Genomic DNA, 18,454 nt, shown 5'->3' on the forward strand with positions numbered 1-18,454 from the left:
AAATCACTTATCAAGTCCTGAAGTCCAGCTTTCTATTCGATCCAGCTGTTCTATTATATAATATCTCCAACGATAGAATGTCATGTGTAATAGCATCAGCAATCATTATTTCTGGTGGTCTCACACCATTTTGTTTTACTTAAAGTTGCTTTCAGTGATTTCACCAACAATGTCAAGGGTCAATGTCATCGTCTCCCTCATGTAGCAACACATGAAGTCTAATTTATCTCCAGATCTGTAGACTCACAGATGAAGCATTAGATTAGTGGGGGACACATATATAATGCTATATGGTTGTTGCTAGTTAATCTTCTGAAATCTAGAAAATATAAATATTTATCCGATTGGACTGAAAGCTGTCACCCAGTCTGCTGCACTAGAAATGTGAGCTGTTCCTACTGCAAAGCAGGATGAGTCCCAAACTACTGACCTAACCAACATTACAGTGATAGCTGAGCATTTTCTTAACCATTCAAATCATTCTAAAATAAATACAAACTATTTTTATTTATTGTTATTAATCCAGAACGATTTTTTCTATTATGTTTTTTTCTCCACAATAATCAATTAATTCATAAGTGTAAATGTTTCCAAAACAAAGAAACTTAGTGATACCAATGCATTTTAACTAAAATGTTTGCGTGATTGTAAGTTTATCATTAAGTATTAAATAATTTTGTTAGTATTACAATTGCATTGAGGGCCCTTCTGGGTCCCTGTTAATCACGGGCTCCTAGAATCCTTTTCCTTTACCCCCCTTTTCAGTGCCCTAGTCCAAGACTATATGAGAAGGGAGATTCACGCACACTTTCTCCACAGTACAAAGGTTATTATAGTTAATGAAAACAAACGAAAACTAGAGTTAAAAAAACATTTTTGTTAACTAAAATAAAAATAAAAACAAGAGTTCTTCATTTTCATTTTTAAATTTATGTCATACATTAGCCCTCGGGGTTGATATGAAATCTGTTTACTTCGCTCTGCCGGATTTACAACAGATGTCTGGATCGTACGGCACCTGAAGGTCCGTGACGTCACGTGTCAACGTGAGTCACAGACACACTGTCAGTTATACATGCACACACACACACAGTCAGCAGGGCTGCCAACTCTCACACATCGGCCATTTAAGTTACTTCTCACTAGTGTTAATTTCGTTAATGAAAACTAAACGAAAATATTTTTGTCGATGCACATTTTTCACCGGACGAAAACTAGACTAGACGAGACCAAAACACCGACTAATGAACAACCTCGGACTAAATCAGAATGCACTTTCATGGACTAATAAAGACAAGACCAGAATGTAGTTCACTAAATAAAAACTGGGCTAAAATCCATCCATCCATCCATTTCCTGCCGCTTATCCAGAGTCGGGTCGTGGGGGCAGCTGCCTAAGCAGGGAAACCCAGACTTTCCTCTCCCCTGCCACATTCATCAGCTCATCTGGAGGGATCACAAGGCGTTCCCAGGCCAGCCGAGAGATGCAGTCTGTCCAGCGTGTTCTGGGTCTTCCCCGGGGCCTCTTTCCGGTGGGACGTGCCCGGAACACCTCACCAGGGAGGCGTCCAGGAGGCATCCTAACCAGATGCCCGAGCAACCTCATCTGGCTCCTCTTGATGTGGAGGAGCAGCGGCTCTACTCTGAGCCCCTGCCGGATCACCGAGCTTCTCACCCTATCTCTAAGGGAGAGCCCTGCCACCCTGCGGAGAAAACTCATTTAGGCCACTTGTACTCGCGATCTTGTTCTTTCAGTCACTACTCACACCTCGTGACCATAGGTGAGGGTAGGAACGTAGATTGACCGGTAAATCGAGAGCTTTGCCTTTTGGCTCAGCTCCTTCTTCACCACGACAGACCGATGCAGAGTCCGCATCACTGCAGATGCCACACCAATCCGCCTGTCGATCTGTCGCTCCATCCCTCACTCGTGAACAAGACCCCGAGATACCTGAACTCCTCCACTTGGGGCAGGACCCTATTGCAGACCCGGAGAGAGCACTCCACCCTTTTCCGGCTAAGGACCATGGTCTCAGACTTGGAGGTGCTGATTCTCATCCCAGTCGCTTCACACTCAGCTGTGAATCGCTCCAGTGAGAGCTGAAGATCTTGGCCCGATGAAGCCAACAGAACCACATCATCTGCAAGGAGCAGAGACCCAATCCTTAAGGCCACCAAACCGGATCCCCTCAACACCTCGGCTGCACCTAGAAATTCTGTCCATAAAGGTTATGAACAGAATCGGTGACAAAGGGCAGCCTTGGTGGAGTTCAACCCGCACTGGAAAGGATTCTGATTTACTGCCGGTAATGCTGACCAAGCTCTGACACCGGTCGTAAAGGGACCGGACAGCTCGTACAAGCGGGTCCGGCACGCCATACTCCCGGAGTACCCCCCACAAGAGTCCCCGGGAGACACGGTCGAATGCCTTCTTCAAATCCACAAAGCACATGTAGATTGGTTGGGCAAACTCCCATGCCCCCTCAAAGACCCTGAAGAGGTTGTAGAGCTGGTCCACTGTTCCACGACCAGGACGAAAACCACACTGCTCCTCCTCAATCAGAGGTTTGACTATCGGACAGACCCTCCTCTCCAGCACCCCTGAATAGACCTTACCGGGGAGGCTGAGGAGTGTGATTCCCCCTATAGTTGGGGCACACCCTCCGGTCCCTCTTTTTGAAGAGAGGGACCACCACCCCAGTCTGCCAGTCCAGGGGAACTGTCCCCGATGTCCACGCGATGCTGCAGAGGCATGTCAGCCAAGACAGCCCTACAGCATCCACAGCCTTAAGGAACTCTGGGCTGACCTCATCCACCCCCGGGGCCTTGCCACCAAGGAGGTTTTTAACCACCTCAGCGACCTCAGCCCCAGAGATAGGAGAGCCAGCACCAGCTACCCCAGACTCTGCTTCCTCATCGGAAGATGTGTTGGTGGGATTGAGAAGGTCTTCGATGTATTCCTTCCACCGCCTCACAATGTCCCGAGTCGAGGTCAGCATCCCCACTGTACACAGTGTTGACGGAGCACTGCTTTCCCCTCCTGAACTGACGGATGGTGGACCAGAATCTCCTCAAAGCCATCCGGAAGTCCATGGCCTCTCCAAACTCCTCCTATGCCCGAGTTTTTTGCCTTAGCAACCACCGAAGCTGCGCTCCGCTTAGCCCGCCGATACCCATCAGCCGCCTCTGGAGTCCCACAGGCCAAAAAGGCCCGATAGGACTCCTTCTTCAGCTTGACGGCATCCCTCACTGCCGGTGTCCTCCAACGAGTTCGGGGGTTACCACAACAACAGGCACTGATGACCTTAAGGCCACAGCTGCGGCTGGCCGCCTCGACAATAGAGGCACGGAACACAGCCCATTCGGACTCAATTTCCCCCGCCTCACCTGGGACATGGTTGAAGTTCTGCCGGAGATGGGAGTTGAAATGCTATCTGACAGGGGGCTCTGCCAGACATTCCCAGCAGAAAATCTATGGACATTTTAGTTCACAAGCAAATACAAGACGAAAATTATATCATATTATTATATGACAAGATTTTGTCAAATCCTGTGTCCTCCATCTCCGCCTCCTCATCGGCTCTTCCGCCACTCAGACACACCCACCTTTTCAAACCTGGAGCAGGCAGGTGCACAAACCATAGACTGTATATACAAGATGGGCGGAGACTTCGTGACATCATCTGTAGGTTTCTAAAGAGAAAAAGCGAAGCTTGTCGAGTGGTTCTTACTATCGGCATCTCGATAGCGTCATGCCTGCCGTCTCTCCAGGAAAATCCAAAAATGGGCAAAATGGCAGAGCTGAGGGCGGGCTGTGAGCGTGGGGGTGGATGATTGACATCTATCAAACTCCGAGCTGCCTGTAGCTAAGAGCTTACTGCGCCAACTCAAATCTAACATGAGTCCAACCAGCTTCTTGTCATGGATATTGGATACCTATCAATCTAAAGGACCTGCCCATAATTATGCCTAATTTCAAGATTAAATAACATCCAAACGGTTGAGTTAGAAAAAAATTCACCCCCTTCACAGTTGTCATTGATCCTAAAATGGATTTTTGTACCAGGCTTTAAACATGTTTATTTCTGCTGTGAAGCTGGCCTTTTTAACATGGAAATCTATGGGGATTTGCTCTGTTTTGGAGCCAGCCCCTAGCGGATGATTCACATTTCATCACTGGAGGTTGCCCCTTGGCACAAACACATGGGGCAGCCAGGAGATGGATTCACGGCGAAAGGTTAAAAATAAAACAATAATGGCCATGCTTTGCACAGGGCCCAGGAGAAAGAGAAGGTGTGATTTATGGACCGATTGTGGCTACATTGAAGTGGAGAAAAAAATACCTTATGCTTGATTTTAGTGGAAGGGAAGGAGTGTGGGCACAAGGTAGCTGGAAAAAACACAACAAACATGAAGAGATACATCGCAGTTCACCATAAAGACATAGTGGTAAGTTAACAAAAAGTTTAGTGGTGGTTGTTTATAACATAACATTAAACCACCGGCTGTAATGTTCCAACAATAACGTTAAACCGGCTGCAAACTTACTAGCTTCGTAGCATGTAGCGATAGTAGCCAGTTGTTGATAGGATTGTGTGTGAAGTTGAATTTATGCTAACTTGGATATGTTATACTGGTCGGGCAGCTATGTTTTTAGTTGGATTGCAAGTTTAATTAAAGCAGACAGAAGTATGAGCTAATCTAGGAGCTGAAAGTGAACTATAGTTAACACAAAACACCTGGACAGCTACACATGGATGCAAACTAAAAATTAAAACATACTAAAACAAATCATCTAGATAAAATAAAATAATACGCCACACTTAATTAAAAAAAACTTTAACCTACATTTTCATTGCCTAAATGTGAATGGCTCAGTGGGTAGCGTGGGTAGATCTTCAGCCTGTTGAGCTCATGTCGAGGTGTCCCTGAGCAAGACAACCGAACCCCAAATTGTTCCTGATGCCACCCATTTAGACATGTCATTTTGTTAGCCTCTCTAATACTAAGGCTAGAATCACCCATGGCGGTCTCGAGTCCAGCGGATCGCCAACTTAAACATGCTGTTAGCTCCTTTCATTAGCTCCTCTACTAACACTAGCATCTCTTTGATAACAGACAGCAGAGAATATCTGATCCAGTTGGTCACTAACCATTCCCAGATATGAAAGGAATAACCAAAGAAGAGCTCTGTTTTAATCTTTTGGACGTCCACCACTTTAAAACTAAATTACTTTCTAATCACTGGATGTATCAGTGGGTTCCTCCTTTTTCCTTTAGCTGGTGTTTTGTGCATATTATCCTGGCTTGTGTTTTAACCTTTTTTAGCTTTTTTTACCAACCATTCATTGCAGATGTTTCTGAGAAGAAATGAAAGCATGAGAACAAGCTGCACTAACAATTAATTTCAAACTTTGACCCGTAACAGACGTGAATCTCTGATGGTATCAGACGGCACATTTCCAGACTGATTCCTGACTCTCAGCGCACGTCTTGAATCATGTGATCTACAGAAGAGTTCTCATCATCCGTGGTATTTCTGATGGTTTTACCTGCTGCTGAGCTCTTGCTCTGACTGAGAGGGATTGCTGCTTTGGCTTAGAGCTGCGCTGATTGATTCACATCAGCTGGGCTTGAAGCGTCAGTCAGAGCTTGACTGCCAACAGTTTCATCAGTAACTCCAGCCTTTGGAGGCAAAATATTCCTGCTGAAGGGAAAGTCTCAAGGTTTTGGACAGAGAACGTCTTTAAGCTATTATGTAGTCAATGTAAATGGATTCAGCTGCTCTGGAGACATTTATCTGAATTACTGAGATTATTTGTGTTAAGCAATAACAATGTGCCTGTTTTGTAGAAATCATTACAGCTTTAATCTAGACTCGCTGTTTTCTGGATGAAACAGTTGGACCGTCCCCAGCTGAACACCAGGATTCACAGTTTAGATTCAGCTGAGCATAAATACAACTCCATTTTTTTTTCTATGGAATTGTTTACGTTCTCTGTAAGATGAAGGCTCCGTTCACACTGCAGGCCAAGGACTCAAATAGGATTTTTTTTTTGTCTCATATGTGTCCCATATCTGATCTTTTTATTGCAGTCTGAATAGTACAAATCCGACCCAGGCCACTTTTATATCTGGTACTAAATCCAATACATATTATGATCTGTTTATGTGAGGATATTGGTGACATTATTAGAAGTGGTCAGCATCCCAAAGATATAATTTAGGCAAAAACATGATTTTTGTAAAAAAAATTACTTCCATTATTTTAGGAAGGTGACGATATGACCTCATGTCGCATTTAATCTGACTTTTATGTCAATGAAGTGAAACGAGCACCACAATTCTGCACTGGGGTAGCATAGTATATTCTGCATAAGTATGATTGTATTTTATGTGAAACATTGCAGCTTTAACATAAGAACGTCTAAGCCGTCTTAGCAACGTGGGAAGGAACAATTAAAACTGTCTCCATTCTGTGAACCAGCTGTTGCTCTCACCCCATACAATGGTATAAAATATATTCACATCACTGAACTTGTTCTACAAAATTGTTAAATACCTAGGGAGCCATGTCCCAGGAAATGACAAAAGATAACTGCATGTAATCCATCATCACAGGCTAGTGTTAAGTTTCATACGGGTAACATTCAAGTCAAGATATTAACCTCTGAAATATTCTGATATATACAGATATGATATAGATATAGACATACTTGATCCTCATCAGGGGGAAAAACTCCCCAAAGATTAAAATGACTCAGCAACCCGACTGACCAGATGATGTAATATCCCAGATATTCCCAAACATGATGGGCATTCCTTTCATTTTTCTCTTGTGGATGTCTACCACAGTTGTTTTTGTTGTTGTTATTTTGCTCCTCCAGGTTTGTTTCCTGTTACAACTACTTCTTTTACTGAATTACAACCAGCCGTAGTGTAGCCTTAAGCTGTTCATCACTGCAGAACAGTTCATAGCTTAAGTTAGATTCATATTTATTTATCTGGATTTTTATTAGCTGCTTTTGGCATTGTTCAACTAATCGAAACAAATCATTTAACTAAATTAAATTATGATTGTGTTTTTATTATAATGGGCCATTTTTGATGTGACAGATTCTTCCAATAGAAAAACATTTGTGTGGAAGAAATGAAGCATCAAAGTAAATTATTTGTATTTAAGTAATTTGAGTTACTCAGTTAATCATTTCAGACATACTTAAGTGTATAAAGTAGAATTAAATTTATATATAAGGTGAAAACTTTGATTTTTCTTAATAGTTCTGTAAATATCAAATATCTGACAGCCCACAGCTTCAAGCCAAATGTAATCTTTATTAGACTGTTTCTGTACAAAAAGCACTGGATCACAGAAAAAATAAAAATTAAAAAACCCAATCAAATCAAAAACTGAAAAACAAGACATGCATCTATTTACAGCATGGCAAGAGACAGAAAAAGAAAAACCAGGAGGGTGCCCCCCTCCCCCCCTTCGTATCCTAAAGACATTAATTAAACATTGTGCTTTGATATACTTTGATGATATACTTCATATTTCACAAAGATGCAGTGCCTCTGCCCTCGTTCACATTTAAAACATCCAGAAAATGTATTTTTCAGCTTAAACCCTTGATTAAAAACCATCAGGGAAGAAGACAACTGTCTACAACTCGGACAACAGAAAGCAACAGAAGCAGTTTGAGGTGACGGATGTTGGATTTCATGTTGATGAGATTCAGTCTAACCACAAATCACTTTAACCAAAACATGGCTTTTCCTCAGAGACTGGAGAGGGTGACGGCTTCTACTGCTCCTGCTGCATAAAACATTTACAAACCCTAAAATGAATCTTTTTATTCTAAATTACAGATTTTTGCTTATTCAGACTCTTTCAGCCCGAACTTCAGCATGTTAAACAAACTACTCAAACGCGTTCGTTCCAGATTCTCATGTAAGAGCTGCAGCTAACCAAGTTAGCATTTATGTAAGAAACACACAGCACTTAGAATATTTATCTGTTTTCCTCACAAATGCGTGGTTTTAAAATATTTGCTGCAGCTACAGTAGTTTTTGTGTTGTTTTCTGATAAATTTCGAATAATACAAATGTTTTCTCAAGTTTCTCCAAATCATTAAATTTAAATCCCATCTTTGTTCTTTTCAGGTCTTATAACTGTATCATAATTTAATATAAGACAGTAAAGAGATATCTCTAGAGTTTTATTTTCATCATGAATGTGGAATATTTTGTCTTAATCAGGATGAAATTTCCTTCAAAACTTTAAAAGAAATATCTGGGCTAAGCAAAGCTAAATAAATAAGTAAATGATAAATGGAAAATACATTCAGCAGTAAGAATACAGACAGTGTTTGGTGGACTATTTCTTTGTTGTAACAATTCTTCTTGAAAATAGTTCATATTGTTAGAAAGCTTATTTTCTTTTAAATTAAGTCATATTTGTAGGGAAAATGCATTTATGGGATGAGCATCAGAGTTGGATATGTGGGTTGTGCCTTTGAAAAACTAAGCCCCTTAAATATGTCTCGTTTTCTCGGACTTCAATCATTCAGTCCATTAAACTACAACAACACAAGAGTCAACAGCAGAATCAGCTGTTTGGCCTTGAGAGAGAAGATTAGAAGTTTTTCATGGGGACAGCCCACATACTCAACTCTCCTGCTCATCCCACAAATGCAAAGAAGAGAATATTAAGGCTTTCCAATGATGTGAGATTTAGTTACACTAAATAAATAATTCACCAAACACTCATTTACTGCCTTTCTGCTGAGTTTACTTTAGGTGTAAGGCATCAAACATGACTCTTTTCATTTTTTTTCCCAACTTGCAGCATGGATTACAAGCTGGTGGTACAGAACAGAAACAGATTTGCATAATTAGATGGTCCAGATTGTATGCAACGATAAGAACAGCACCATCAACACCAACATCCATGGAAGTTTCCTTGAGTTCAGAGGTTTTAAAAATCTGCAGCCAGTTTTTAAAATGCAGCCATTCTCACTCAGAAAAAAGAAAAACACAAAAAGATGAGAATTAAAATCTTCAGACCAAGAAGTCCGCTTAGTCCAAAAGGAAGGGAGGAGGAATCATGACGGTTGACGTTTGGAGATAAAAGGTTTCACATAGAGGATTCCTCTCCATTCAGAATGACAGGAATAAAAAGAAAAGGAAAATATCTGTGCATATTGTTCTAGCTTTCTTTTTTCTCAGTTCTGCTTTTTTCTTTTTTGCTAAGATGCATTGCTCTTCTTAAGTGCCCCAACAAAAAATAGTGCATTAAGAAATAACCATGATTATACATTTCACCATAATACACAAAGGACAAGAAGAACCAGGAGAAACACAAACAATGCTGTTTACAAAAAGTTAAATATTGTATCGGAAAAGCATTTTTATACAAAAGTGATGAAAGCGCCGTTTTTACGTCCTGCTTTCAAAAACAGGGTGAACATGACCATCATGACCATTTTTTGTTTTTACAAAAGGGTTAATTCCTCTTACTTGGTCACTCTTTTTACAATATCTAAAAGTTATTAAGACATCAAATGTGTTTACATATATATTTGAGACTATCATTCAGGCCTAAATCACAGAAGAAACTCCCCAAAACGTACTTTATAAATACATATAAAATAAGCACAATCAGAAGAATAACAAGAAAATCTGGTACCTAAATGTGATTAAAACTGCTGCAAGCTCTTTCTGGTTAAAATCTACCACTCGATACACCCGCATAACAGAACTATTGTACTGGATTAAAAAAATGAGACTTTTGAAATAAAAATAAACTGAGGAACGAACGTTGGTGCCCTCGGCAGGATGTTTAATTCTCTCTTTACAAAATTACTGCATTTCCCTCCTTTAATATGAGACACAGACATTGTTAAGAGCTATGGTACAGAATGGAAAACGCTCCAAGACGGAAGAGTCATTATTGGGTCTTTAAGGACTTGAGTCCACTGAGTTTTTTTTTTTTATTTTTATTTTTTTATTTTTATTGAAAATTCATCATATCTGGAAACCGTCTGACAGTTTTTGCAGATATGAAAAATGTAATTGAAGATTGGCTCTGGTTTCTGAGGTCCATCAAGAGCTTCTGTTCCAGTGAGAACAGATCCGTCAGGTCCGTCGCAAATTCACCTGATCGCCCATCAATTCCATCAGCTTCACAAGGCAGGAAAACAAAATGTTGATAAACACAATGTTCATATTTCAATGTTCAGTGTTCATATATATTAAGTTTTGTGAAGATTTGGACAAGAAAAAAAGTCTGAGATAGAAATGTTAACATATCTGTTTCCCCTTTTTCCCCCAGCTTCATATATATATATATATATATATATATATATATATATATGTATATATATATAATATGAGCACCACTGGACCACCATCCTCGTTCCAGTTTACCCAAACAGGAGGGGATTCGCCTCAGATGGACTGAAACCACGTCGCTGTGGACTGGGTGAGAAAATGTTGCAGCTTCTAACGTCCTCTGGAGGAGATCATGGTCCACGGAAGTCCAGCTGAATTCTCTACTAAGACGTCGTCTTTAAGGTCCCTGAACGGTTATTTTGTTCTAAAATCAGGTTTTTATTTGAGCAGAGTGACTGTCTGGAAATGAAAAATGAACGTTGGAGCATCTGAAGAGCACTGAGTAACATCTGAGGAACAAATGAGTGTGAATTGATTTCTCCATCAGTCAGACTCATTTTCTATCTGGGTGTGTTGGTCGGGTTCTCGGGGTTTGGATTTCGTATGAATTTGGTCAGACTAACATGCTTACATCCATTTTAAAGAAGCATTACTGAACTTTGGTAGTCTCACTGAGGTGCCCTCAAACAACCGCTAATTCAGCATCCATCTTCATCCTGTCTCTTCTCTGAGATTTCCCCAGACAGAAAAAGTCAGTCTGGAAATGTGATTTTCTGATCTCCAAATAGAAAAAATAAAAGAAAACATCTTCAGAAGTAAGACTTCCTAACCTGCTTCATGACCCTGAAAACCAATCAAACAGCTGATAAAATAACTTTTTGCTAATTTATTTTTTCTGTTCAGTGAAGTAGATGAGTGCTGAGCATCTGTAGTTGCATCTGTAGTAACGAATTAGTTACTGTTTTTATAAAAATGGAAACTAAACTTAATAAAATTTTCCACCTTCATCTCTATGAGTTTTTTTCTTGTTTTTTTTTACATATATATATATATTTTGTTGACTTTGTGTTGAACAGAAGCTCTTTGTGGACCCGGTCTAAACTGATCCCAGACCAGTTCCGTCTACACAGGTTTTTAAAGAAAAACCTGCAGATGGCGTCCATCCCACCCAAAGTTCACGATTTCCTCCAGGCCTTCCTCCAGAAGAGGAAAAGAATCCGGAGGTGGAAGATCGGAGGAAGACTCGGAGGCGTCGGGGTCGGATGGTTCGGTTGGTGTGAAGGATCTTTCACTGCTGTGGAGTTTCAGCTTGGTGGAGGTCGATTGGTGTTGGGTGGGGTTCTGTCGGCATCATGTAGGGAATCCTCCTCACATGGGGGGAACGATGAGACCGGCCATGGCTGAAACACACACACACATTGAGTTAGATGCAGTTCCAGATTTAAAGTTTGTTTTTATTTTCTTTTGATCTCGAGATATGTTGTTGGAATTATTTTTTACAACCCACACTCCAAAACAGTTGGGATGCTGTGTTGAATCTATATACCAACAAAAGACCATGGTTTACAAATCTAATAAACCAATATTTTGTTCCCAGTAGAACATAAACAACCTATTAGATGTTGAAACTAAGACATTTTACATTTCATGGAAAATATGAGTCTGATGGCAGCAACACGTCTGTAAAAAGTAGTTCCAGGGTGATGTTCAGCACGGTGTAGCATCCCTCGTCTTTAACAACTGTCTGTAAATGTCTGGGAAGTGAGGAGACCAGCTGCTGGAGTTTTAGGTGAGGAATGTTTTTCCATTCTGGTCTGATGCAGGATTCTAGCTGCTCATCAGCTCTGGACTTCATTGCTGGATTTCTGCTTTCATGATGCTCCACATGTTTTGTATCGGTGAAAGGTCTGGACTGCAGGATGGCAGCCTCTGTCCATCTTTCCATCTGAGAGACTCTGCCTCTCTGAAATGCTCCTCTTATATCCAGTCTTGTTACTGACCAGATGCCAATTAACCTGGTTAGTTGTCAAATCCTCCTCCAGTTTTTTTTTTACTTGTGCCAATTGCTTTTCCAGCTCATGTTCCAACCTTTTTTAAATGTGTTTAAAGTGTTTATTTTTTAAGAACTGGGGTTGTACTTCATATAAAATACTACAGTACTACAGTAAAAGGTGTTTGTGGAACAACTGCACTGAAGAAGAAAGAAAATGTTTAACAAGTATGAAAATAACAAATTATGTTGAAACCAAAGTGTCTGATTATGTGTCATACTGAACTCTAATGGTGTTTTTGTTTTTTGTCTATTGTATAAAGTCACATATCAGTGTGTTTATTTCTGTTTTTGTGTTTTCTTGCTTCTGACGATGATATAAAGGGGTTTGGACATAAAACGTCTACTGAAATCATCCTGAGGTTGCTCTCTGTCTGACTGTAACTTAACAGATGTGTCTTGTTTTTTTCTTTTTATCTTATTTATTTACACAAAAATAAATATCTATGAAAAAAACAACTGTCTCTTTTTGAGAATCAAAAGTATTTATTTTAAAATAAATAAACTCTAGTTGCCTTTTCATTTATTATCTAAAACTATTTAGGCTGTACATAAATATTTGTCATTTTCCTCATCGTGTTTTAATATGATCCACAACTTCCCTAATTAAAAATGAGAAAATATTTACTCCCTTCAGAAAAGTGAGGAAGCAGATTTGGAGTAAAAATAAAGTAGAATTTATGCTTTCACTGCCTTTACAATCAACAAGTTTGTACTTTGAGTAAAGAACATTTTAAAATACCTGAATTTTAATTATTGTTACTGTTCTCAGGTCCCATCTAATGAGAAAAAGACCCCACATTGAGTTCAGACCCTCAGTTTGAGAAGCTGCATCATTTATAAGCTTCAGGAGTAAAACTGTTTAAATAAAACAGTCATTATTTTTATTATATGTTATAGTATCTCACTGACTTGTTGAAGTTTGACAGTAAAGAAGCTTTGCAGCCTTTTCAGAATGAAAATAAGCAAACTGCAGTTTTGATAAACACAAATAAACCACAAGTTATGGATCAACTTTGACCTCTGGAAGCACACAAATGTAATTACGGAGATGCTGGACGTCTGCCTGAGTGTCCAGATGGGACGTGGACAGGAGGACAGCTGGGGGGATAACAGGTGGGAGGCGGAGGGGGATGGGATGCTCACCCTGGAGGTTGCTGCCATTGGTGGTGGTGCAGGTGGGGGGCGGGGAGGTCTGTGGCCGCACGACGGGGGCGAAGGCGCTCTTCTGTTTGACTGCAGAAACCATATGGACAGGAGAGAATGAATAAGGGCCTATGGGAGCAGAGGAAGAAGAGGAGGAGGTGAGAAGGACGAGGGGAGGAAGGAGACGGTAACGAGCAGGTGAGTGATCGGGCGGAGATGAGGTGAGTCATGCAAGCAGGGGGGTGAGGATGAGGAGGAAGAGGAGAAGGAGGACTGGGCCGAGGTCCGGAGGAAGAAACATGCTCCATCTGACAAAGTTGATCCATAACTTGAAGTGCTAAAAAAAAAACCAACCTGATCCGACCTGAGCAGCTGTAGCTCCGCCCACCACACTCCAGGTGTTTGTGTGTGTGTGTTTGTGTGTGTGTGTGTAGTAACAGGTCATAAACACCAGCCATGTCAATGAGGGTTAAATCTGGTCTTTTTAGTTGCTTTTGATTAAAGTATCAGTTCAACATTTTCTCAGAGTCCGACATGTTCAGCAGCTTCATTCTAACTCAGGGATCTCCAGACTAGTCAACTAATTCACTATTAAATAGCTGACTGTTTTTCTTTGGAGGAAAATGATGTTTCATTTCAAAGACGTGGAACTGTTTACAGCGCTGTGTTAAAAGAGCAACGTGGCCCCTTTAAGAGTGAGCTACAGAGAGAGGCATTGTCAGCTAGGAGCGTCTGACAGCATGTGCCCACACTTGGTGTAGAATAAGTCTTTGTTGCACGATCTGCAAGAACTTGGACATAAAGTTTATTTTGGCTCAGTTATTTTATACTTCACAAGAAACTTTGACCAGGGCGGGGTGGAGTTTTGTGCGAGGCATTGTCCTTGTCTATGTGTTTTGTTTTGTTTTTTTGTGTTTTATTTTTTATTGTAAAGGGAGCTAACCCTGAAGCTAGCTGCACCAACCTGCTGCTGGTTTAAAGTAAAGGGAGCTAACCCTGAAGCTAGCTGCACCTAACTGCTGCTGGTTTAAAGTAAAGGGAGCTAACCCTGAAGCTAGCTGCACCTAGCTGCTGCTGGTTTAAAGTAAAGGGAGCTAACCCTGAAGCTAGCTGCACCAAGCTGCTGCTGGTTTGAAGTGAATGGAGCTAACCCTGAAGCTAGTTGCACGTAGCTGCTGCTGGTTTGAAGTGAAGGGAGCTAATCCTGAAGCAAGTTGAAGCTAGCTGCTGCTGGTTTAAAGTGAAGGGAGCTAACCCTAAAGCTAGCTGAACCTAGCTGCTGCTGGTTTAAAGTGAAGGGAGCTAACCCTGAAGCTAGCTGAACCTCTGCTGGTTTAAAGTGAAGGGAGCTAACCCTGAAGCTAGCTGCAGCTTCAGCAATAGGTGCGATGTTGAGGTCACCTAGCGTTGCAGCTAGCTCTCCCTGACCTTTCTCATCTAGCTACTACACAGTAAAAGACAGTGGAGCCCACAAAACGTTAAAAAAGAAAAAAGTTTTGCTATTAGCACGTTACGAGTGATTGTCAATTTTCCTATGTGAATTAAATATTTCTAATTTCATTATTGATGACGTCAAAACTAATCCATTTTAAGTGACCTGATCTGTTAACTTCAGAAATCACTTAAAACACCCGTCTGAATACAAAAGCACAAACACTGTTTTAGGCCTTGTCCAGACAGAGATGAGTTTAGGGGTATAACATTTTTAGTATTTGTATGTTTCTTCTACAAGGAAGCTATGTTGAGAGCTGGAACACGCTAACCTTTTTAGACTGGGTCCCAGACAAAAATAAATCTAAACCTGCTACCATTTGATTTCCATTCGTATAATCCAGACATTTCTTTCCTGAACCGACGCAGATGCTAGCACCACTGTTCCCTTAACCCACATGCAGAAACCCAACGAAGCTACAAGAATGGAGGATTACAGGGTTGCGTTCACACAGCAGAAGCTACTTAGTAGGGATGTCAGGATTACTTTATTCAGAATTAATGATGGTATTAAACACTTCAATTAATGAATCATAAAGATCAATATCGTCCCTTTACAGACAAGATGATGTCCGAACCACATCTGCAGATCAGTGCAACTTCCACATGGGGAGGAAACTGTTACTTCCGCTTGTGTTGCTTTGTGTTAGAGTAGGAAAATATGGTAGAGGAAGAGTTATTCCTTCCAAACAAACAGATTAAGTCATCCATACTGGATATTTTTTTTCTTCTTTTTTTTTGGGGGGGGGGGGGGGGGGGGGGGGGATTATAGGAAGGAAAAAAAGACCACAGTGTCTTAGTGGAGGACTCACCACCATGTAAAACATGACATAAAAAAGTGGTGAAAGGAGTAAATACATTCCATATGTTTCACCACCTGCAGGATAACCACCAGCTTTTTACACTAAAGTAAAGTTAGACGTTCAGTAACTGGCTTAAATGGGGTAATGTTTATCTAACATAATGAAATTAAAAACACACTACTAATTTGTAATTTTGTTGTTGCATACGACTCGGTTTGGGTTCACATCAACATTACGAGTTCAGCACCGTTCACTGGTGCAGATGAGAAAATTAAAACAAGTCTCAAACTTTTTTTGATGGAAAGTTTTGCTGTTCAAACATGATAAATACGGCAAGGGCACAATGTCTTTCTAGTTACCAGTGTGCATTATTATTATTATTATTATTATTATTATCATTATTATTATTATTATTATTATTATTATTATTCAGTATTATGTGTCAAACAGCAGCTATTTAGCTGAAGGACAGCCGGAAATCAAAGCTAGTTAGATCTCCTACCTGGGTTTCTAAATTTTCTACTCAGGTTTAAAATTAATATTCTAAAAACATTTTTATTTTTGTGTTTTCAGAAAGAGGCCACCTAGGTAGAGGTCCTGTAGCCTTTTCCATTTGTTTTTCTTTGAAAAAAGTCCCTAGTTAATTTGTAAGATCAATTTATTCTTTACCAAGCAGAGAGGATTTATTTGGAAGTAGACTTCTTGCTTACTTTACTTTGTTTTGATATTATCACAAGACAGAAATAAAACAAACTTTAAGAGCTAAAAGGAGGAACAGAATAATCGTGATAATCATAAAATTGTGATTATTTCTCTGACAGTAATTGTACCTAGAACATCTCTTATTGTGGTTCTGAACATGACAACAAAATCTGTAAAAAAAAAAAAAGAAAAAGAAAATTTAAAATATTACATTATCACACATGTTTTGATTTTGCAGTTGTCCTAAGTTTTTGCTGGGAGTTTCTATTCAAACTTGGTGTACGAGAGTAAATGTAAATGTATTATATAACAATTCCATGTTTGTTCATATCACAAATCACACCGTCTCTCTGAAAGCTGCAGATGAATTTGTGTTGAAACTCGGGACTACATTGTACTTTTTGTTAAATTTCTATTTTCATTAAAGGCTAAATTTCCAAACCAGGAAGTTAAATCTATGTAAAACACAAACTTTGAGGTTTGTCTCTACAGACATGATGCTGCATGTTTGTGGATGTTTGAGGTGTGTGTGTGTGTGTGTGTGTGTGTGTGTGTGTGTGTGTGTGTGTGTGTGTGTGTGTGTGTGTGTGTGTGTGTGTGTGTGTGAACACTGTGGTCTTCACATGAAGCTGAACCATCAGATTCCACCTGAACATGTCGTTCTCTGTGATGAAGAATCTCCTGAAACGTCCAGCTGCTGCTTTAAGATTTTCCACGGATCAGAGGATAGCGTCTGAAAATGGAGCTGTGTAAAATGAAACGGGGAATGTAAGCGTGATTTCTCGCTTCATGCCAGCGACCATCATCCCAGATCGCTGCTTCTCTCTCCTCACATCTCTTTCTTGGCTCCTTCTCATTTTTTGCTTATATTAATGGATTCGGCCCAAAGCGTGAATGCATGAAGGATGCGATGAGGATGTTAGTGGGGTTAGTGGAGGAGGAGTGGGTTGGGTGAGGAAGAGGAGGATGGACAGGGGGACAGTCAGGAGGAGGTGAACAATGCGTGGCGGTGTTCATTCAACACACACTCAGGAATCTACAGCTCAGCCAGCGAGGATGTGTGCCCACCTTTTGTTTTGGCCGCCAGGGACGACAACATCACCTGGCACAGAGACGCAGTTTGAGCTCGATACCTTCTAAACGAGTCTCACAGAGACCGACTGAGTTCTTTGAAACAGAATCCAAAACAACGGAGCGCTCCCTGCGGGCGGGTTCAGACTTCATCGGTCTCCACAAACACACCTGCGCCTTCCAAGCTGCAGCTCCGACTGCAGGCGTGTTCATCAGCAACAACATACAACCATCAGCTCGGCTCCTGAAGCCACAAACGCTTCACGTTCTCCACTTTCATTACAGTCTTTGGCTGCTTCCGTCCACCGCCGCTGAGACCTCGCAACTGTTCAATGTCCTTGTTCCTGATGTTTTCTTCTCACATGCTTCTTTTATTTCTCTAAAACTTTGCCTAGTAAATGTGTTTAAGGAATAACATACCAGCTGACACTTCATTAACGCCAGAGAAAATTAAGATACCAACTTTAAAACACAACAGACCCTGAACTTGGCCTTCAACGGGAACTGAAACCACAACACATTAATACTATGATCTCCTTTCCATGATGATTCGACTCCTCTCCATAACCAAATGAAGCTTTTATGCTTCACCCTTCACCAAGTTTAAATGGACACTTTGTTTATCACCCTAACGCTTCAACACGTCCACTGCTTCCAGTCCACATGGAGTTTTAAATCCGCTGAGTGTTTTCATTTGTTTTAACACTAAGTCTTCGACCGGCGCCTCAGACAATCAACTTCTACCAGTTATTTAACTCATTTCTCTTCAGCTTTTAAACTTCCGCTGATAGTGTGTTCCAGGTGTCCTTTAATCTTTCAAGCTCATTTTCTGAAGGAATTTTTGCTGGACATAACAAAGTGACCTAGCTTTTCCGAACGCAGAACTTGTAAGATTTGGTTCTGATCCAATACAAAGTAAGTACAGAGCCAGTATCCTCAATACTGATACAGATACTTTTTGATGATCAAAGTGGATTCAGTAGTGTGTGTGTATACATCAGGGATCACTAACTCTGGA

The 18,454-nt window shown here is 40.6% G+C and overlaps 1 protein-coding gene across 2 annotated transcripts in view; it reads right to left on the reverse strand.

The window, feature by feature from the left end:
* Positions 1-7,315: 7,315 nt before the first annotated feature.
* LOC121643379 (transcription factor COE3-like) overlaps positions 7,316-18,454 on the reverse strand; it is a 175,717-nt gene continuing 164,578 nt past the window's right edge. For both annotated transcript variants that reach the window (XM_041990765.1, XM_041990764.1), the window contains exons 15-16: positions 13,370-13,459; positions 7,316-11,573 (exon numbers count right to left, since the gene is read on the reverse strand). In XM_041990765.1, the coding sequence (XP_041846699.1) occupies positions 11,542-11,573; positions 13,370-13,459 (122 nt within the window). In that variant the 3' untranslated portion in view covers positions 7,316-11,541. The remainder of the gene's footprint in view (positions 11,574-13,369; positions 13,460-18,454) is intronic.

Source organism: Melanotaenia boesemani, chromosome 7, assembly GCF_017639745.1.
Source record: "Melanotaenia boesemani isolate fMelBoe1 chromosome 7, fMelBoe1.pri, whole genome shotgun sequence".
In the NCBI taxonomy this organism is placed as follows: Eukaryota; Metazoa; Chordata; class Actinopteri; order Atheriniformes; family Melanotaeniidae; genus Melanotaenia; species Melanotaenia boesemani.